Source organism: Erpetoichthys calabaricus, chromosome 1 (genome assembly GCF_900747795.2).
Source record: "Erpetoichthys calabaricus chromosome 1, fErpCal1.3, whole genome shotgun sequence".
In the NCBI taxonomy this organism is placed as follows: Eukaryota; Metazoa; Chordata; class Cladistia; order Polypteriformes; family Polypteridae; genus Erpetoichthys; species Erpetoichthys calabaricus.
Genome location: NC_041394.2, coordinates 162,624,044 through 162,647,003, shown reverse-complemented (window position 1 = coordinate 162,647,003; position 22,960 = coordinate 162,624,044). Strand labels below are relative to the sequence as shown.

Below are 22,960 nucleotides of genomic sequence, written 5' to 3'. Positions count from 1 at the left end.
TATTCTGTGAGAATTTTAAAATCATACAATTCAGTAGTTATTTTTGGTTTATATTGTGTGTATACAGTCTGTATATATACTATATATATTATAGCTGCTTTTTGATTAAAAAATGTAATCGCGTAATTAAAAATTGTAGTCAAAATTAACTGCATATTAATCAGAATTTAATTTTTTTTCCATTAAGCATATTTTTTCTATAAAGCAAAAATAATTCAGTGATTAATTTCTAATGCAAAAAACTTTTAATAATCACTTGCCTATACATATAAAATTTTTCATATTAGTTTATTGAACACTTTTGAGTAACACAAACAATTGAATAAACAGTGAAACACTCAACTAAGAATATGTGTTTTTTTAATTTGTGTGCCATGAACTAAAAAAATCCATCCACTTTGCCAACATGAGCCCCCATGAACACATCAAACTAACATTTTCTAATAGGTTTCTATTACTGGATTGCACAGAGTACACTCTTTTCTGATTAGCTGTGTGATTATGAAATAATGCAATAGTAATAATACTAAGGGCATATCTGCCTGTTTTTTAAAGTTACGCTGGTATTTTTCCTTCAATAAAATAAGCATTGTATTAAGTTACTTCTCACTTTAAAAGGTAATCTGACTACATAATTTTCCCATTGGGATTAATAAAGTATCTATCTATCTATCTATCTATCTATCTATCTATCTATCTATCTATCTATCTATCTATCTATCTATCTATCTATCTATCTATCTAATGTACATAACTCTTAATGCTTAACTGTGAACGCTGCAAGGGAGAGTAATGGCCAAGAATGCCAAATATTTTCTTACTAACTTAGACAGGTCTGGGTATTTGTCTTTCTGTAGCTTCCACCACTGCAATGAGACCAAGTCAATGTCAATTTGTCTGTATCTCTCATCTACTGATTTTGTAGAGGAGGGTTGAGGCATCAGTGGCTCATTTTCAGAGTCTAATGTCAATTCATGCATTCATATTTTCTTTTGGGTGATTCTTCTGGTATGTGTTGTCCATTATCAAGAAACAACATAGGAAACTATCAAGTGAACCTGGACCTGGTGACCCACTACTACTATAAATAGACTTGGATTCATTTAGCACTGCATGTGAGAAGTGCGGCCAAATAACCAGATTAAATAAATGCATTTACGTGATGTATTAAAAAAATGTAATCTCAGAAATTAATGAGCTAATCACAAGCATTAACAATGATTAATCAGCAGCCCTAATATAGATACAGTATGTGTGTATATATATATATATATATATATATATATATATATATATAGGTTTGTAAGGAATAGAGTACAGTGAAAATCTTACTTGCATTTATTCAATCCCTATCTTGAAACTTCTGCCTTCTTTTACTAAAATAATATACTTTTAGAAAGAGGGAAATGTTCTGTTGTAGACACTAATATGTGTGTGTGTCCTTATGATTCATATAGTTCTTGGTAACCTTAATATTGAAGAGTGATCTAGCACGAACAATGGACTTGAAAGAAATTGTTTGTAAATTCACAAAGATGAAGTCAAAAGGGCAGCTTTGCATTTAAAGGATTTGTATTTTTATAATTACAAAGGACTTTAAACATATTTTTATTTTAATTTTTAAAATGGGTGCTCTCTTTGTAAAGTACTGTCAACCAATTAACCTATTTATTATTAAGCTCTTTACAGTATATTATTTGTGTTCACACCATTAGTAAATAAGATCAGTACTAAAATGCTAAGTCAAATTTACATTTGATTACCTAATATCTATAGTAAACTCTTTATTATCTCTCGCATTATTTACCAAGAATGGTAAAATTGGGGCGGCACGGTGGCGCAGTGGGTAGCACTGCTGCCTCGCAGTTGGGGGACCTGGGTTCGCTTCCTGGGTCCTCCCTGCGTGGAGTTTGCATGTTCTCCCCGTGTCTGCGTGGGTTTCCTCCGGGCGCTCCGGTTTCCTCCCACAGTCCAAAGACATGCAGGTTAGGTGGATTGGCGATTCTAAATTGGCCCTAGTGTGTGCTTGGTGTGTGGGTGTGTTTGTGTGTGTCCTGCGGTGGTTTGGCACCCTGCCCGGGATTGGTTCCTGCCTTGTGCCCTGTGTTGGCTGGGATTGGCTCCAACAGATCCCCGTGACCCTGTGTTTGGATTCAGTGGGTTGGAAAATGGATGGATGGATGGTAAAATTGTCAAAACAATTACTTACCTACAGCCCATATAAAATGCATTCATGAAAGTGAATACATAAATTTGTTCATTAAAACTACTATCATTATCAGCTACACCTACGGCCACAAAAAGACTAGAGCAGGCCCAGAAAAAAAACTATTTTTTTCCAGGAACCTTGTTGAAAATGTGAATATAAGCAAAGAAATGACCAGAGAGTTTGCCTGGCACTGTCTGGTTAATGACTCTTAAATAACAGAGGGTCAAAAGTTGTTCTAGGGAATCTGAGCTCATTGAGTGCTGCTGATCCTTACTAGGCAAAGTTACTACTGCATCCTCTTCTCACTAGAAAACATTTTTACAATAAAATAATAGAAAATACTCACTACAATGACTATCCTTGTGCCATCCTTTCAAAACCAAGCCCTTCTGAGCACAACTTCTTGCATATTCCATAAAAACATCACACTGGCAGTTCTGATCTTCATTACAATGGCAGGTGTCCTCTTCACAGAGAGCAACAAATGGTTCAGAGTCAACAAGATGAGAGCATTTTAGAAACACAGAAGATGTCTTTAACAGCCTACACCTCTGCATTGGGTCCTGAAAGAAAAATTAATAAATTTACTGATATGCTAGCATGTTTAACAATAAAAAAAGCTTGTTGGTTTTAAAGTTGCAACTGCCTCTAGTCGTATACATCCTGTTAGGGATTAGGGGATGTTATCTACAGGAATTTCATCCATCCATCCATTTCCCAACCCGCTGAATCCGAACACAGGGTCACGGGGGTCTGCTGGAGCCAATCCCAGCTAACACAGGGCACAAGGCAGGGAACCAATCCTGGGCAGGGTGCCAACCCACCGCAGCTACAGGAATTTGTTGGAAGAAAAAGAGTGGTTTCTTGAACATTTTCCATAATGCTATCCTGCAAAGTGGGCCCCATTTTCCTAGTCTATCTTGTACACTTTTGGACAAGAAGTCTTCTGGGTTTTTTTTTTCCATTCTATCTAAACCTCACTCTTTCTGTTTTACTAGTCACCTATCACATCTGCAGCTCCTTCCTGCAATGTTGCAGTGCATTCTCTTTTCTACTCATGCTTGGCCCTTCCCATGTCTTGAACTAGTATAGTTCCACAAGCATCTTTGCTCTTTATTAATTTTGTTTTAAGTTAAACCTGGAGAAAACTAGTGGCAGGAAGGACAGAAAGATATGTAAGGAATGACATTCATGAATAAAACATGCTGTAAACATAAATGAGACAGTGCATTGTAACATAAACTCACTAAATGTATTAAAGCATCTTCATTATGTCTGGGTGAAGTGAATGATGCCAAGAAGTCAAAAACACACAAATATCATTTTTGGTAGTGCCTTGGGATAGCCTGAAGCCAATTTAGGACTTGATGATTTAGAATCACTTTGATAAAGATTTTCCCAGCAGTTTTGCCTTGAATTCAGATTAATCACGAAAGTCTTTGAATATCACCAAACTCTGTGAAATGCATTTAAGTCAATGGGGAAGGACTAACTGAACCTGATTTGACTGGATTATAATGGTGCAATCATCTTTAAACTGTCCCTAAGGGCTAGGGAAATGTCTGCCAACTATACTAGACCAATTTCTGTGGCCAATAAAGTGACGTGAGCCATGTGGCAGTAGTGTCAACCACTGCACTACCATGCTTCTGTGAGATTGAATAGGAAAGAATGCAGTCAAAGATGTGCAATCATGTATTTTGTCAAAACAAAGCAGAAATGCCAAAATCGTAGTCAAAAGTCAGAAAAAATATGTAGGTGCTTTAAAGGCAAAAAATGGAAAGAGGTGTGTGATGATTGAAGCCACTGGCTCGTTCTATTTTTTGAAGTTGTACTGAAGGCTCTCCAAACTGCCTGTGCTGATGCTTTGCAATTTTCTTTTATCCAAAAATTACAAGTCTTGTAAGTATTAATGAATCTTTTGTTGTTGTTATTTCACAGAGTCTCCTGTATTTTGGGGTGGTGGGGGGTGCTTGGCTGCATGTGGCAAGCTCCGTCAAGGTTTGTTTTCTTTCTCCACATGGCTAATTATGCATAAATAGGGCATGTGCCTCCTTCTCTTATACTGACATGGAACTGGAAGATCAACCTGATCATTTGGCGAAAAACAGAGTTAACTCATTATGTATGCTGCTTATTTTGTAAAAATTAAAATCTGAGAACCTGCATTATGTACTTATCTATTCTGCCACTTACTTAGAGTATGTAATGCAGATGGTCAGCATTATATACTGGGGAGGGGGTGGGGTCTGATCCCATCCAATGTTGGCTCTTACAGCTCTGGGGTATGACACACTGGCCTCGCAAAGCATTATGGGGAATGGGGGAAAAAAATTCTCCTAAATCTGGCCAAATTTTCAGTAAATAATTTGACATACCAGGTCGAATGCAAGCAGAGCAAATTCGTTGTGAATAATGGTTTGGTGAAATTCATGGATAAACACTAGCTGAGACCAATAAAATACCTTGGTAGTTTCAAATTCCAATTTGTCAGCTTGCTTAAAGAAATATGACATTTCTGTTGTCTAGTGAAATTTTCTTGTTGTTCCAGGTCTGGCCAGTAATAATATCTTAAATGCAAGTTCCTCATGTTCAGACCTGAATATCTGTACAGGGAAGCCATCTGTGACATAGGCTTTGTTGTCCTTCATTTATGTCATCCATCCATCCATTTTCCAACCCGCTGAATCCAAACACAGGGTCACGGGGGTCCGCTGGAGCCAATCCCAGCCAACACAGGGCACAAGGCAGGAACCAATCCCGGGCAGGGTGCCAACCCACCGCAGGACACACACCCACACATCAAGCACACACTAGGGCCAATTTAGAATCACCAATCCACCTAACCTGCATGTCTTTGGACTGTGGGAGGAAACCGGAGCACCCGGAGGAAACCCACGCAGACATGGGGAGAACATGCAAACTCCACGCAGGGAGGACCCGGGAAGCGAACCCAGGTCCCCAGATCTCCCAACTGCGAGGCAGCAGCGCTACCCACTGCGCCACCGTGCCGCCCTCATTTATGTCATAGCTTTAATAATCTCTTCTGTGCTGGGTGGTTTAGTTGAGTTTTCTGAATGGTGAGAACTTGATTAAATTGAGCCATTGGCATCTTATAATGTTAAAAGATGCGTTATTATCTTCCAAGGGAATTCCTTCTTACAACCACAGAGCAGTAGGCCCAGTTGAGCTTGGAGCAAAAAACTTCTTCATCTTGGTAAAACTCCTCATAGCTATCAGTAAAACAGTGTCTTATGTTTCTTTTCTCACCATTAGTTCATTTTGTTGCAGAACTTTCCCTGGGGTTGCTCTGAGGTTGCTTCTTTAAAATGTAGGAGGTCATTAATGTCTATATTATTCACATTAAACAAGAAATCACCCTAAACTTTGCTTCAGGTACAATAGATGAATAAAGAAATTAATTGTCTGCTATAAACTAAAGTAACTGGACAAGAAGGTCCTTGTTTGGGTTGGTGACCAATGGTCACTCTATCAGAACTTCAGGGGTTTTCAGTTCAGATTGGAGAAACTGTCAGAAGGATGGCAGCACTCCATTAATCAGATGTTTTATGGTAGAGTGGCCATAATTTATTAAAGCCACTCTTTAATAAAAGACATGACAAAAAGTTTCTTTTGTCTGATTAGACAAAAATTTAACTGGGAAGAACTGCAAGCACAATGTCAGTGTCCCAGACACTGCTCATCACCTGCCTAATTCCATGAATATGGTGAAACATGGCAGTGGCAGCATCATGCTGTGGGGGTGCTCCTCGGCAGCAGGGGCTGGCAGACCGGTCAGAATTCAGGGATGGATAAATGCAGCCAAATGTAGAGGTTCTTGAAGAAAACCTGCTCCAAAATGCTTGTGACCTCAAACCAGAGCAATGGTTCACCTTTCAGTACGACCATGGCTTGAAGTACACAGACAAGACCACACTGCAGTAACATTAGGAAATGTCTCCTTGAGTATTCCAGCCAAAGCCCAGACTTAAACCGTGTAAAACATTTATGGAGAGACTTGAAGATAGCAGTTTGCAGACACCTCCCCTCCAATCGAATTGAGGTTGAGAGGATCTGGCAAGAAAAATGGGATAAACCACACAAATCCAGGTTGCAATGCTTGTAGTGACTTATGAAATAAGAATCAAAGCTGTAATTGCTGCCAAAGGAGCTTCTATGAAGTATTGAATTTAGGGTTTGAATACTTTTATGAATGAATGATGTCAGTTTTGATTTTTAATAATTTTGCAAACATTTCTGAAAACATGTCTTCACTTTGTCAGTATGTGTTATTGAGTGTAGACTGATAGGCAAAAATAGCAAATATATCCTTCTTCTTCTGTCTTGTGGCTGCTCCTGTTAGGGGTTGTCACAGCGGATCATCTATTTCAATATCTCCCTGTCCTCTGCATCTTGCTCTGTCACATCCACCACCTGTATGTCCTCTCTCGCCACATCCATAAACCTCCTCTTAGTCCTTCATTTTTTCCTCTTGCCTGGCAGCTCTATCCTTCGCATCCTTCTCCCAATATACCCAGCATCTCTGAGGTGTCACCTGCTGCACTTGGGTCCCAATCCAGGTGGTGCAGCAAAACACTATCAGCACATGCTCCCAACCTCCTCCTCCTCTCCTTTGCACATGTCTAAACAGATCCAATCTTGCCTCTGTGGTCTTGTCTCCAAACTGTCCAACATGAGCTGACCCTCTAATTTACTTGTTTCTAATCCTGTCCCTTCTCATCACACCCAATGCAAATCTTTACATCTTTAACTCTGCCACCTCCAGCTCTGTCTCTTGTCTCTTCGTTACTGCCACCATCTGCAATCCATATAATATAGCTGGTCTCATTACCATCTTGTAGACCTTCACACCTTTGTCAGATCAATATGTGATCAACAAATATATCCATTTAAAATTAAATTTACAACACAATAGCTTGCAGAAAATGAAGGTCTGAATAATTTCTGTATCAACTGTAAGTACAAAAGGAGGGTAATCACATGTGAACAATGTACAATGCTATATACTGTATACCCTGCCGTTCTTTCTTATATTCTGTAAGTGCCTTGAGCATGGGAAAGGTGCTATATAAATAAAATGTATTATTATTTATTATTATTAATATGCACAACTAGAAATGGGGATATTAAACAGAAAAAGAACTATACTTATTATAGTGTTTGATACTTTCTGTCCAAAATATTGCAAATTCACAGAATTAGGCAAAGTATAAATACACACAATACCTTTCAGTTATTTCTATAGAAGGAGTATAATCTATAAATCTGATGAGTGCAGAATAAGAAATGGAAACACTGGCAAATGCCAAAAAAGCTTCCCTCTATGATGAAGACCCTTGCCAAATAGCCACTTCCCTTGTTTGCTCTGTAACCACTTTTTATGGTGCTACATCTGCAGACAAACCGAAGGATTCTGCAGCTGATCATCAGGCAAGGGCTGAACTTCATTTTCATCAGTAATATTAGTCTCTCACTTCTGTGTAGTTGTGTCACTTTCACTCCAGATTGCTATGCTGGAGTCCCTCTTAGACCTAGCCAAGCTAGTATTAGCTTCTTCCCTACAAATGCTAAATCCTAATGGTTGTGAGATCTAGTGATTTCAGGCACAGCTGGTAATGTGACTGCATTTCTACACCTTTTTTTTTTTTTTTTGCGCTCCACTAATCCTTTTTTCCGAGGACCATGGCCCTAGTTGTGATTAAGCCAAGGGTACTGCATATCTAAAAATCAGTATGTTTCCTTGAAAAAGGCACCAAATGTTAGGCTTACACATACAATATTCACCTGGTAATTATTTTTTCAACCAGATTTTTTTAACAAATACCAATTAAGAAGACCACTAAACAAAGACAAACTAGAGCACCATGTTACAATTATCAAGAACAAAATCAACCCCATACCCAATTTAACTGATAGTAAAAAAGACTATCTAGAATTTACTTGAACAGCTTTCTGAATCAAATTGTTAAAAACTTCTAATGAATAACAAATTAGTATGTTATTGAGCTATATAATGCACCTATTACCTAGAGGAAATCAGTTCTTACAGCTGGGAGACAAATGAGTGACAATACTATAGGACAGATTAACATTATCCATTCTTTTGGTATTGCAAGATCGTAGATTTTGGCTTAAAAGCCAGGGCCAGACAGTCTTTTTGCCAGCTATAAAGTGTCAGTCTCCATGGCAAAGCCCCCTGCTGGAATGCAACTTTGCATCTTATTTGATAAAATGATCAATACCAGACCTTGTAACATTGCTTGGATGTCACTTGGAGGAATGAGTTGGGTGCCCAACTTTGAACAGTGGCCCATTACTCAAGGAGAGTGACATTGCTGGACAGAACTTTGCTCCAATGGGCAATCAAAAGGATGGATATATGTGCACCTCAATGGCAGACCTCTATTCCTTCCTTTAAAATCACTTTTAAGACCAACTCATTGCATTAAAGGCTCAGCTGTGCTGGACTGGAACAATAAAATACTTGTCTGTGTTGGAGTTGGACAAGGTTGACATTAGTGAAACTTTGCTGAGTAATAGCAAGTGCATGAGCAAGAGAGAGACCTATATAAATACCATGTATTTGCTTTACTAACAATGGGAGCTGACTGATCATCAGCCAACCCAGTGGGTGTAACTTTGCTAGCAACTGAGGATGCTGTGTGAGTAAAATCCTCAAAAAGAAACTGCAGTACCATCTGCAATCAGAATGTGTGACAATAGGTAAAGAATGTGTGACAATAGGTAAAGAAGGAGATAAGCTCTTGAACAAAGAAAGAATACTCACTGAAGATCCTTCTATATGTTTAGGGAAAACCACCCAGGAAAGGAACAAATTATCACCTACACCAGAATTATAAGTACACCCAATTTGCTTCAGAGAACTATTAATTGTAACGTATTATTTAGGACAAAGCCAGCTAATATATTATAGTATTGGTGTAACTGTAACTAAAAGGTAATAACTTTGTGAAGGATAAGTTCTAGCTGTTAAGTTTCATTCTAAATCCTGTAAGAATGTGCAGAGCAGCATCTTACACATACATACACTCACACACAGAAACTCTGTGGGATGGAGTGGTTGGGCCGATGCAGAGTCTAGCTATGAATGAATGAATGCCACTTGCATGCACAGAAGCTTCATAACCAGCAAAAGAATTTATCGTTCTTAACATCATGAACTGAAAGATAACTATTCATAAGTTATGTTCCTTTTTCAATTGGAGAGAAAGTTCAACTAAGCTTTTGTAATTTTATGTTTTTCATTGTCTGTCCTTGTCCTCTATCTATCTATCCATTGATCTATCCTTACCAATATGTATACCTACTGACTGGAATAAATACAGACTTTACAAGGTGGAGCTTGACAATAGAAAATAAAATACAATAGTGTTGCATTACCAGTTTCTTTGTAGACATCACAGTGTTTAAAATCAGAAGAAAGACACATCTGAGCAAACAGTTGAAGAGGAACTGGAGACAGAATTCCATCCTCAGAAAAGAAAGCGCTACACAGGGTCGTCAGGATAGCGGAGAGAACAATTGGTTGTACCCTCCCCACTCTGAAACAAATCTACACATCCTGAAGCCGCAAAAAAGCAATAGACATTTCACAGGACTCATCACATCCCGGTCATTGCCTCTTCCAGCTTTTGCCATCGGGCAAGAGATACAGAGCTATGAAAACTAGGACAAGCCGCCTTAAAAACAGCTTTTATCCGAAAGCAATCATGGCCCTGAACTCAAAATAAAACTGCTCCATATTATTCTTCCAATGTGCAATATAGACCGTAAGTCAACAAGTGCAATTTGTATATTTATTACTATTCGGTTTGTTATTATATTCTGTCTTTTTGTCTTTTTGTCATTTTAACTCTTATTCCTCACACTGAGTCGATTGCACCTTCAATTTCGTTGTTCCTTTGTAAAAGTGACAATGACAATAAAGATCTATCTATCTATCTATCTATCTATCTATCTATCTATCTATCTATCTATCTATCTATCTATCTATCTATCTATCTATCTATCTATCTATCTATCTTACAAACAGTTGAGTATTATCAGTATAATGTAAATGAAGATTCATGGTCAAGTATGTTATGAAATTGTTTGTACCCACAACACTTAATTTTTGTTTAATGCAAAGCACTCATGAGATGTTATAAAATTTTAGAATAAACTGCTTTGACAGACTCACAGATTTAGAGAGGATTATGAATCTTTACATAAAGTGCACTGTTAAACATCAACTAAACATAAACTGTGGAGAAATTTCCAAAGCAAATGATTTGTGACTGTATGTCAGTAATGTCCAGGAGCTTGTGTGGGCAACATGTTCAAGTGAGGCAGACCACAGATCGAGAACGTCTGCACTAAGCTGGCATCTGTCAGTTTAATTTTCTCATTTGGCAGCACTGTATTTATTAAGAACATAGGTTATTTATTTGCAAGGTATTTTGGTTAATTTTGATTTAATCCTGGGATTAAACACTTGTATATAGATAATGTACAGGTATTTGCATCCTATGTACAATTACGCTTCAAGTTTAACTTCCCACCCACACAATTTTTCCACTACTTTCAAATTCGAAACTTTGGTAAACAGAACTGGCACAATTTTCCTCACCTCCCATCTATTTCATTCCAGACGAAATATTGATCAGTCTTGAAGACTCAGATAGCATCTATATAATGTACAACAACATTTAAAGTCCATTCTTTCAAAGATTCCAGGGTACAATGGGGAAAGGATCTTTCACTTAACATCTCTGAAAAGGAATGGAAGGTAGCAATATATAGAATACACTCTATCTTCATATGTGTGAAGCTATCAGTCATTCAACTTAAAATCTTTCATCAAGCACATTTTAATAGCTGTGTATGGTGTACTCCCAGATGGGCTTAAAGTTGAGAAGGACAAACTAATTGCCTTTACATCATTACTATCTCATAGACTTTTGCTCAACTGGAAGAATTGCACCCACCTCTTTTAAGTCAGTGGGTAACTGATGTTCTATACTATTTGAAACTTGAAAAATATAAAAGAAACACTTTCGCAAAGGTATAATGAAACAAGTGTGCGTTTATTCAAGAATAAAACTGAATAAAACAAAATTCAAGTAACAACAAGATACCAAAAAGACATGATTCACCAACATTTGTGTTTTCAATGAATGTTACAGACTCAATTCAAATGTGTGTTTTTATTATATAATAGTAATAATAACAGCTCACTACTCAAAGCTGAAAATGCAGGGAAAACCCAGGATCAAACCTGCAACCTCTTGATTTAGAAGCAGCCATTCTTACCTATAAACTAGCCATGCAATTGATAAATGGGCTTCGGTTTTTACATATTGACAGCATCATGTAAATTGAACAATATCTTTTCCTTTGGTTACATTCTCGAATAAAGGCACACTTGTTTTGTTATACCTTTGTGGTGTTATGGGTCCACAGCTCTTACAGCAAAGGCAGTTTGGTTTTAAATAAATAATCGCTTAGCGAGGGGGCTTGGTAACTGTAACAAGCCGCAGGGCGATCTGCGGTGTGGGTGTTTCTCACCTAAGTGCACAGGTGAGAGACTGCCCACATCCGTGATCGTTCCTGTGGCTAATGGGCTGCAGCTGCTATGTCCTCTCCGCATATATATAGAGAAGCGTGAGCAGGTTAAGAAAAGGAAAGTAAAGAAGTAAAAAGGAAAGAAACGGAGGTTGCAGGAAGCAGTAGAGAGAGAGAGAGAAAGTCGGTGCAGGAGAGCGAGCGAGTGCAGGCGAGTGCAGCAGCTGTACAGGTAGCTTGGGTGTATGGCTGACACCTGAGGAGTAGCAGCAGTGGTCGCTGTCGCAGAATATTTTGAAGGGCAAGAGTGACCGGAAGATGGATGACTCTCCGCATAAGGCCGCGGACAGCAGCGGGAGTTAAGACTTGGGGTGTGTATTCCCCAGCGTGGGCGTCCCGGTCACTGAGGAACCCAAGTCGCTATCTGGAAGAGCCTACTGGAGCCAGGGGTCGGTGAGGCGATCCAAACAGATGAAGCAGGCAGAAAGAAGGTCAGCTGCATGCAGGGCGACTCTCTTATAGAACAGCACAGATGGGAGTAGCAGGGGAGCCGCCAGGCTAAATAGACACTGGGCTTTTTGATTTATTTATTGCTTCCTGTGCTATTTTACCTCATGGTTTTTAGAAGAGTTCGTTTATTGATTTTATCCTTCACATGTTTTTGGATTATTTATTTATTTATTTGAATGAACTGCACATCACTGTATTAGAACACTGATTGTTTTGATTGTTCTTTTGAATAAAAGCACTTTGCACATTTAATACATCAATTGTTTATTGCCTCACTGTCTAGCACATCGGTGACATTACCGACGGTGTTGGGTTCAAGGGCTCCCTAAAAGCCGATGGGAGCATGGAGCCAAACCTGCATCGTCACAACCCTATGTGAAAAAAAAGTATTTATTTGATATTTAAACTTAAGTCTTCACACATTATACATTTCACATCAACATTTTATCAATTATTACTGTAACCTGAAAAAGTTTGTTTTAGTTATGCGTTCAACATTTGTTGCCTCGCATTTCCTGTCATTCTATGTTTATCCAGATAATTGTAGAAATGTAACACACATTAAGTGTATGTATTCAAAATAATGATATATTATTTACCCTATGCAACTCAAGGTACCTCACACCAAGATAAACAGACTTGAGCTGGGAGAAGTTTGCGACTGACTTCAGCTCCATCGGTGGGGGATGGGATAGCAGGCTGCTTGCTGCTTGTGCTGATCGATACATTTCCAAAACAAAACGCTGCTGATGAGGTGTAAAGGAATTTAAAGTGGCCTTTTATTCCAACTTTTTTCATAGGCTTCAGGGATTCTAGTGTTAAGGACATTGTAATCTGCACATGTTCTTTGAACTCTGTCAGCCTGTACATGTGTTAATTTTTTATACATTTTCAGCAGCCATAGGAAGAGAACAAAATCCTTTGGCAAATGCTTGGGTGATTGCATTATTCGTTTTCCTGCTTGCAATAATCTTTCTCAATATTTTTGTTTACTTCTAAATTGCTGTTGATGAGCTGAATATATAGTACTAACCACAGCAGCACAATCTTGGAAGCAGTGTTACAGGTAATGCTTTAAAAGTAACATAAATTACATAGTCCAGTTAGTTTCTAAAGTAACTTAACACAATACTTAGTTTAATTAAAAATACTGGCACTATTATTCTCCCAGCAATGCTAGTTATAAGTCAAGAAGCACACGGAAAAATATGCAGGTCCTTTGCAGGGCTCAATTGCGTAGAAACTGTGTGCAGTCCAGTAACAGAAATATACTAACAGTGTTACTTTAGCTTTAATCTAGCAATTTGCTATAGATATGTTGAAACAGTGTGATCAGGTGACTCAGTGGCCAGTTTTCATACTGCAAATCATTGGTGGTTCAGATTGGTGAAGTAAAAAGTACAGTTTCATTGTCAAGCCAGAGAATGTCAGCATAACAGGCTAAGGTAGACATGAACCAGTTCAAAATGTGCAAACTCTTAGAGGCGCCACCCAGCATAATTTCCACACCTTTCACATGAAAAATGTAGCTTGAAAGAGATAACCTCACTCTGAGTTGTTTCAATTACACGCAGTGATTTCAGCCCTGTTTCCCAGAGTCATTAAACGCTTCATCCCTTAAAAAATTATTACTTTTATATTATAACTACATGAGATTTCTTATTACATTAAGATACTTAAGAGAAAGTCACAGATCGCCTATGCTAAATTATGACTTATAATGAAAAGAAGTTGCCTCAGTTTAAAGCAAAATTAAATAGCAATGATTTAATTGTCACATAATAAAAATTCAATATTATATCTTAAAATGTGTAATTGTTAAAAAAATAAATACATAAAACCAAAAATATTAAATTTTTGTGTGATAGGTTTACATGAAAAATAGCCTGTTATAGCTACTGCATATACTGTATATATCACTTTGTCAATTTTTAATTTTTCCCAATCTGCCAAAATAATATGAAAGTATGATATAAAAAATGTACATGTTCTTGATTGCAAAACTTGGTTATATTATCTTTCAAATTAAAATGATTATCTTTACCATAGTAGCCTATCAATAAAATTCCTCATTTTTATGTGATTTCTTATACTCACTTCTCCAACAGCCAAAGAAATATTGCAAGTTTTACTTGGAGGGACAGCACGTTTGCAAGGTTTTCCAGATCCATGTAATGCCCAAGAATTAGCAAAATCATAGCTGCTTTCTGCTACAAAACCTGTATGGTGCAAGAAAAGAACTTTTCAAAACAAAGTCGGGTGTGAGCCTAAAACACTTTTTCTAACCCCCTTATTTAAGATTGATCTCAAAAGCCTAATTTTACAATATTCTTTATTTTATATAAACAGTAATATTTTAATAATGTTTACTGTAACCCAGCCACAGCAGATGCACAAACCAGTGTGTTTCTTCATGCCAGTCCCAAGCCCGGATAAATGGGGAGGGCTACGTCAGGAGAGGCATCTGGTTTAAAAATTTTGCCAAATCAATATGCGAACAACAATACAAATTTCCATTCTGAATCGGTCGAGCCCCAGGTTAACAACGACCGCCACCAGTACTGTTAGCCAACAGGGTGCTACAGAAAATTGGGCTACTGTTGGCTGTAGAACAAGAAGAGGAAGGAGAAGAAGGGATGGGGGGTTGGGGGCGAAGACGTGTCCGGAGGCAGGAGGAGAGGAGGAAGGTAAAGAGAGTGGAACTGAGGGTAGGAACTTTGAATGTTGGCACTATGACTGGTAACGGGAGAGAGTTAGCAGATATGATGGACAGAAGGAAGGTTGATATATTGTGCGTGCAAGAGACTAAAGAGGAGTATACCAAGTGGATCGGAGGTGGATTCAAATTGTTCTATCATGGTGTGGAGAGGAGGAGAAATGGGAAAGGGATTATCCTGAAGGAACAGTATGTCAAGAAAGTTTTGGAGGTGAAAAGAGTGTCAGACAGAGTAATGAATATGAAGCTGGAAATTGGAGGTGTGACAATAAATATTTTTAGTGCATATGTCCCACAAGTAGGTTGTGCAATGGATAAGAGAGGATTTTTGGAGTGAGTTGGATGAAGTGATGAACAGTGCACCCAAGGGACAGAAAGTGGTGATTGGTGCGGATTTCAATGGATATGTTGGTGTAGGGAACAGAGGAGACCAGGAGGTGATGGGTGGGTATGGTGTCAAGGAGAGGAATGAAGAAGGTCAGAGGCTAGTGGATTTTGCAAAAAGGATGGACATGGCTGTGGTGAATACATATTTTAAGAAGAGGGAGGAACATAGGGTGACATACAAGAGTGGAGGAAGATGCACACAGGTAGATTACATCCTATGCAGAAGCGTCAATCTGTAGGAGATTGAAGATTGCAAACTGGTGGGAGAGGAAAGTGTAGTTAAGCAGCATAGGATGGTGGTCTGTAGGATGATGTTGGAGATCAAGAAGAGGAAGAGATTGAGGGCAGAGCCAAGGATCAAATGGTGGAAGTTGAAAAAGGAAGACTGCAATGTTGAGCTTAGGGAGAAGGTGAGACATGCACTAGGTGGTAGTGAAGAGTTACCAGACAGTTGGGAAACTACAGCAGATGTAGTAAGGGTGACAGCAAGAAGGGTGCTTGGCGTGACATCTGGACATAGGAAGGAGGAAAAGGAAACCTGGTGGTGGAATGGGGAAGTACAGGAGAGTATACAGAGGAAGAGGATGGCAAAGAAGAAGTGGGATAGTCAGAGAGATGCAGAAAGTAGACAAGAGTACAATGAGATCAGGCGCAAGGTGAAGAGAGAGTTGGTGAAGGCTACAGAAAAGGCGTATGATGAGTTGTATGAGAGGTTGGACACTAAGGAGGGAGAAAAGGACCTGTACCGATTGACTAGACAGAGGGACTGAGCTGGGAAAGATGTGCAGCAGGTTAGGGTAATAAAGGATAAAGATGGAAACGTACTCACAAATGAGGAGAGTGTGTTGAGCACATGGAAAGAGTACTTTGAGAGTCTGATGAATGAAGAGAATGAGAGAGAGAGAAGAGGTTGGTTGATGTGGGATAGTGAATCAGGAAGTGCAACGGATTAGCAAGGAGGAAGTAAGGACAGCTATGAAGAGAATGAAGAATGAAAAAGCCGTTGGTCCAGATGACATACCTATGGAATCACGGGGGATAAAATTGATGAGCCACAGCATGAAGTTATGAGAAAGAGTAGTGGAAGCCAGGTTAAGAAGTGAGGTGATGATTAGTGAGCAGCAGTATGGTTTCATGCCAAGAAAGAGCACCACAGATATGATGTTTGCTCTGAGGGTGTTGATGGAGAAGTATAGAGAAGGCCAGAAGGAGTGGCATTGCGTCTTTGTGGACCTGGAGAAAGCATATGACAGGGCGCCTTGAGAGGAGTTGTGGTATTGTATGAGGAAGTCTGGAGTGGCAGAGAAATATGCAAGAGTTGTACAGGATATGTACAATGGAAGTGTGACCGTGGTGAGGTCTGCGGTAGGAGTGACGGATGCATTCAAGGTGGAGGTAGGATTACATCAGGGATCGGCTCTGAGCCCTTTCTTATTTGCAATGGTGACGGACAGGTTGACAGACGAGATTAGACAGGAGTCCCCGTGGACTATGATGTTTGCTGATGACATTGTGATCTGTAGCGACAGTAGGGAGCAGGTTAAGGAGACCCTGGAGAGGTGGAGATATGCTCTAGAGAGGATAGGAATGAAGGTAAGTAGGAACAAGACAGAAGACATGTGTGTAAATGAGAGGGAGGTCAGTCAAATGGTGAGGATGCAAAGAGTGGAGTTGGTGAAGGTGGATGAGTTTAAATACTTGGGATCAACAGAACAGAGTAATGGGGATTGTGGAAGAGAGGTGAAAAAGAGAGTGCAGGCAGGGTGGAATGGGTGGAGAAGAGTGTCAGGAGTGATTTGTGACAGACGGATATCAGCAAGAGTGAAAGGGAAGGTCTACAGGATAGTGAGTTAGTGAGACCAGCTATGTTATATGAGTTGAAGACAGTGGCACTGACCAGACAGCAGGAGACAGCTGGAGGTGGCAGAGTTAAAGATGCTAAGATTTGCATTGGGTGTGACAAGGATGGATAGGATTAGAAATGAATACATTAGAGGGTCTGCTCAAGTTGGACTGTTGGGCGACAAAGTCAGAGAGGTGAGATTGTGTTGGTTTAAACATGTGCAGAGGAGAGATGCTGAATATATTGGGAGAAGGATGCTAAGGGTAGAGCTGCCAGGCAAGAGGAAAAGAGGAAGGCCTAAGAGAAGGTTTATGGATGTGGTGAGAGAGGACATGCAGGTGATGGGTGTGAGAGAGCAAGATGCAGAGGACAGAAAGATATGGAAAAAGATGATCCATTGTGGCAACCCCTAACGGGAGCAGCCGAAAGAAGAAGAAGATTTTAATAATGTTTACTGTACTGTATGCATGTACTCCATATATAATCTACATGCATAATAATAATAATATATAGTTTATATGTGGCCCAAGTAGTAGTGAATTAAGGTGGATATTTACAATTACATATTAAAGAAAATATTAGAAATTACCTTCTTGAGTTATATAGTCATCATTTGGGTCCATATTAAAATTTCCACAGAGGCCACAGGTCTTGTTAAAATGTTTCATTGATAGTAAGACTTGAGCATTGCCATTGTTATCAGTTTTTACCAGGAACCCATACTCTTCACTGCTTATCTTATAATATCCTGCCTCTGTTTCCACAAATACACCATTAGATGCATAAGGTAGAGGAATCCTTTAGGAAATAAAATAGAAGACAGTAATAATATAAGAAACCTAATAATGAGCATCATTTGTGCATAAAATAAAATCTCCTTGATATTGCTCCATTTAACAATAAAAGGTTGATTCATAAAGATTTTCTTTGACAAAATGCACACTGATTTAGGAGGAATTGAATTTAGAGCATAGTGTGCATAAAACAAACATGCTCATTTCGGTGTCCATAAACAGAACACATTCTCTCAATTCATCTTTATTTTATGGTTTGTGTACACTTTCAGCAACTCTTATCTTCAAGCTAAGCACTCACTTCTCCTGTGATGAAGACATGTACAGGAAACAGTCATTTGCCTAATTCTGCAATAATTTACAGATTTAAGGAACAGTGAACTCTTTTTGCAGTGATGTATAGCATTCTTAACATGATGGGAATCTAAGTTAAGTGTGGGAAAGCATGCTTAACAACCTCTTCTCCAGAGTAGGATTTTGTGTAGATAATTAAGGTCACACATTCAAATCTGATCTCAGGCATCAGGTAGCTGAGTGAGTACAACATTTCAAACTCTATAGGCAATGATATTCACCATTCACAGTCTTAACATAAGGTGACCAGGAAAAGGTGTATTAATCTTACACAGAAAAAGGTTAACAAACAGTCATTGATAAACTACTACAACAGCTTCTTCTACTGTCATGATTAGTCATTGCTGTCATCCTCACTTCTAATGTATGCTGAAAGATATGTAAAGTAGATGTAAACCACTTGTAAAAAGATTTGCTTTAAAGACTTTTTGCTGCAAAGCTGTTTGTAGAAGTTTGAAAGGCAATGCAAACCTTTTGCACTTAAGTGGAGTCCTTTTGCCTCAGTAATTTGAAGTCACACTTGGCCTCTGTTAAAGATCCAGTTGACAATTACTAAACAAAGAAATGCTGATTTTATATGTATCTTTCATTGTTTCTGATTAAAATTGCCTTTCCATCAAAAACAAATACATTTACAAATTACCTGATTGTAAATTGTAGTTAAACATGTTAATTTATACTAAAACACAAGTATGCATGATTCACAAAAAGCGAGTGGTTCCTGTGATGTTGGGAATTCAAAGCCCTTTAATGGAAAAATTGTGTACGAGAATAAATGTATGGACACTTTCATAATTTTGTAGTTTTTCAATGCAATGCTTAGGTCACTTTTAATTCTTTAAAATATTTTTGACAACAGGCTGTTTAATTAATAATATCTTGAATTGTCAGTCATGTAGGCTTTATTTTATGAAACACACATAATCAGAAAATTAATTATATAAAGGGTTTCACTGAATTTGTTTTACATACAATATCAGGAGAGATATTGGCAGATTTAAAATGCTGCAGCCAAAGATTGCTGCCTCAGTAACAGTCACACCATAAAACTGCTAATGTGGTAAGTGTTTGAATTGATTAGAATCAATGCCCATATAAAGGTATACGTGAAGATCTGACAAGGTGGTTTCATGAAAACAGCTTGGCCCCAAACTTCACCAAAACAAAAAAACTCATAGGCTTTACAGGAAATTGACACAGAAATGCCTCTCGGTCAGCATGAGTGGAGCAAAATGTTGATATTTTCAGTAATTTCAGATTCCTAATTTAACTGTCGTATTTACAATACTAAGGCCAAACTGGAAAAAGCACAGTAGTGTTTTTATTTGCTGAAGTACTTAGAGTCACAAAATTAATAGTTGTAATTTGTGTCCCTTTTATAACTTCTTTATTGAAAGTACTCTGAATGGTTACATTACTGTATGTTATAGTAACACAATTGCAAGTTGTTAAAAAATATTATAGTTTACAAATCATTAAATCATAAGGTCTTTGCTAAATACATCAAAACCAAGTGGTAGAGTTGCAAAATGTTATATTGACAAATATTAATTTGCTTTTTCATATTTGAAGTCAAGTCAAGTTGGGGAGCATGCACTGGTACAGTGCATTGCCGCACCCACTACACAACGAAACAACTCGGGATCCCGGTTTGCAACCCCCCAGGCAGACACGCAGTCCAGTTCCACCCTTCGGAAATGACCCTCTATCTGCCGCAGCCAGGTGTTACGTTGGCGACCCCTTGGTCTGGTCCAGCCACTCAGGTCCGCAACAATGAGGATCTTGTGAGCTGGATCACCCTCGGGGAAACGCGCCACATGGCCTTAGTGCCGTAACTGACGCTCCCTCACAATGTAGGTAATGTGCCTCATTCGGGACTCCATGAGCAACCGCTCATTTGACACAAAGTCAAACCAACAGTACCCAAAGATTTTCCAAAAAGACACAGTACCAAAGGAGTCCAGTCTTCGTCTCAGGTCACTGGATAGCGTCCATGTCTCACAACCATATAGCAAGACAGGAAGCACCAGGACTCTAAACACTTAGACCTTCGTCCTTTTGCATAGGTATTGGGAGTTCCACACACCCCTTTCCAGCGACCTGATGACCCCCCATGCTCTCCCAATCCGTCTACTGACTTCATAGGAAGAGTCACCAGAGACATGAATGTCAATGCCCAGGTAAGTAAACCTCTCAACAAGGTCAACATTCTCTCTGCAAACAGACACACTGCTGATGGCTGTGCCCAAGAGGTCACTAAAGGCCTGGATCTTGGTTTTTATCCAGGACACTCACAAGCCCAGACACTCAGACACCTCGCTCAGTCTCTTGGGCGCCCCAATCAGAGCCTTCATTGACTCCGCGAAGATCACAGCATCGTCAGCAAAGTTAAGATTCGTGAACCTTTCTTCACCAACAGATACCCCACAGCCGCTGGACCCCATGACCTTCCCTAACACCCAGTCCATACAAGCATTGAACAGAGTAGGAGCAAGAACACACCCCTGACGAACCCCAGAATCAACTGGGAAAAACGCAGAGGTCCTATCTCCACTCTGCACAGCACTCACAGTACTAGTGTACTGGCCGGCCATGAAATCCAGCAACCTCGAGGGGATCCCGCGAATCCTCAAGATGTCCTACAGGGCAGCTCGATCACCTGAGTCGAATGCTATGTGAAAATCGACAAAGGCTGCAAAGAAACTCGGCCGATATTCGTGTTTGTGCTCCATAAGAACCCTCATTGCCAGGATGTGGTCGATGGTAGACTTCTTAGGCATAAAACCAGACTGTTCTGGTCGCTGGTAGTTGAGCAAGTGATCACGGATCCTATTGAGAACGACCCTAGCAAGGGCCTTACCCGGCACCGAGAGCAGTGTTATCCCCCTGTAGTTGCTGCAATCCAGGCGATCACCCTTCCCTTTCCAGATAGGGACGACAAACCCAGTCAGTTGGGATGATGCCAGTCTCCCAAATGGAAGCAAAGATTGCTTGCAACGCCAGGAGAACAGCCTTACCACCAGCCTGGAGAAGTTCACCCCAGATACCACAGATCCCTGCAGCCTTTTCCCCCCCTCAGCTGGTTCACCACCTGTGCAATCTCAGTGAGATTGGATGGTTCACAGCTAATTGGAGGATCAGCCTCAAGAACTGTGGACCCAGAGATATCCAAAGTCCTAGCCAGAGGATCCGCTTTGAACAGCTGCTCAAAGTAGCCAGCCCAGCGGGTCATAACTGCAGTGTCATCCGTAAGGACCGTTCCATTAGCTGCCCTGACTGTGACTCTCTGAGGAACAGATTCAGATGTGCGTAATGCTTCGATTCCTCTGTAAGCAGGACGTGGGTCGCTAGACCACAGATGGTGTGTCACTTGCTCACAGATTCCTCTAACAAACGCCTCTGTATCTGCCCTCAGAGCCCTCGCAGCCATCCCTCATAGTTTCCGGTACAGACCAGAGTTGCCACTGGGCCGTGCGCTGCGACTCTTCTCAATGATATCCAGGGTTACCCTTAGAGATGAAACACCTCCTTCTGGGAACACTGGGAACATTATATTTGAAGTATAAGCCTAAAAAGGAATTATAAAGTATTTAATATTTGGCAAGTATAAGATAAATTTGAACTATATCAATTGCCATTGTAGGTAACTTAGTTCATAAATTCATGATTATTTTTAGATAAAATCTACGTAATTTTTAACCAATCAGTCCTTTTACAAAAGTCACACTGATATGTATCCTTGCCATTTTTAAATGGGTTTATTCATAAACATTAGATAGATATATAGATTTTATTTATATTATCTGAACATGCTTATCATAATTTTCTGCTATCTGAAATAGTGATATGAATGATACATAACAAGGAAAAATGTTGTTTTTTTTTACCTTTTCCCACCTTGTGTAACAGTTCCATCGAAAAACAGATGAATTTCAAAGACTTCTCCAAGATACACAGAGATGCTTTTTCTTTGCCCATGTTGATAATCTCCTGTAATTAAAGATTTATTTTGTAAATTTATGATGAAAATAACTTGCAACTGCAAACAATCCTTTTTCATTTTGTGTTTCCTGGCAAATGTTGAAATTTCTATATAAAAAAATGTTGTTGTGAGACTCAAAACTATCATTAATTAATTATAGTCAGTGTCATGTTTCAGGAAAAAACACTCAATGAAAATTTCATGGTGAGATGTATAGGCACGCCATCTCCAGACAGCTTCCTCAAAGTCTTCCTTCTATTGTGCTTCCCATGAATTTTCAAAGTATTAGTCATTGTATTTGTGGGTAAAGTTAATTCTTCTTTCCCATCATGTTAGAAGAAATCTGTGGCCACCTAATGGTTTCTGACTATAATTCCATACGTACTTGCACATCCAAAATTTCACATTTAGAAACAGCTATAGACATTAACTTTATAATCTTCTACCACTTCTCAGTCATTTCGAAATGTTCTATATACAGTATCTTCAAGCATTGACTGAGGATATGAATTCCTAAAAAGCCTTCTTGTTCATCTTCAACACCTGAATGCACATATAACGAGCATGATTAAAAATCATT

General features: G+C 39.1%; 1 protein-coding gene across 1 annotated transcript in view; it reads right to left on the bottom strand.

Annotated features, from left to right (window-relative positions):
- Positions 1-22,960, bottom strand: part of vwf (von Willebrand factor) — a 227,436-nt gene that overhangs the window by 189,980 nt on the left and 14,496 nt on the right. The window contains exons 4-7 of the mRNA XM_028808181.2: positions 22,286-22,388; positions 17,840-18,048; positions 14,402-14,523; positions 2,556-2,772 (exon numbers count right to left, since the gene is read on the bottom strand). Of these exons, the coding sequence (XP_028664014.2) occupies positions 2,556-2,772; positions 14,402-14,523; positions 17,840-18,048; positions 22,286-22,388 (651 nt within the window). The remainder of the gene's footprint in view (positions 1-2,555; positions 2,773-14,401; positions 14,524-17,839; positions 18,049-22,285; positions 22,389-22,960) is intronic.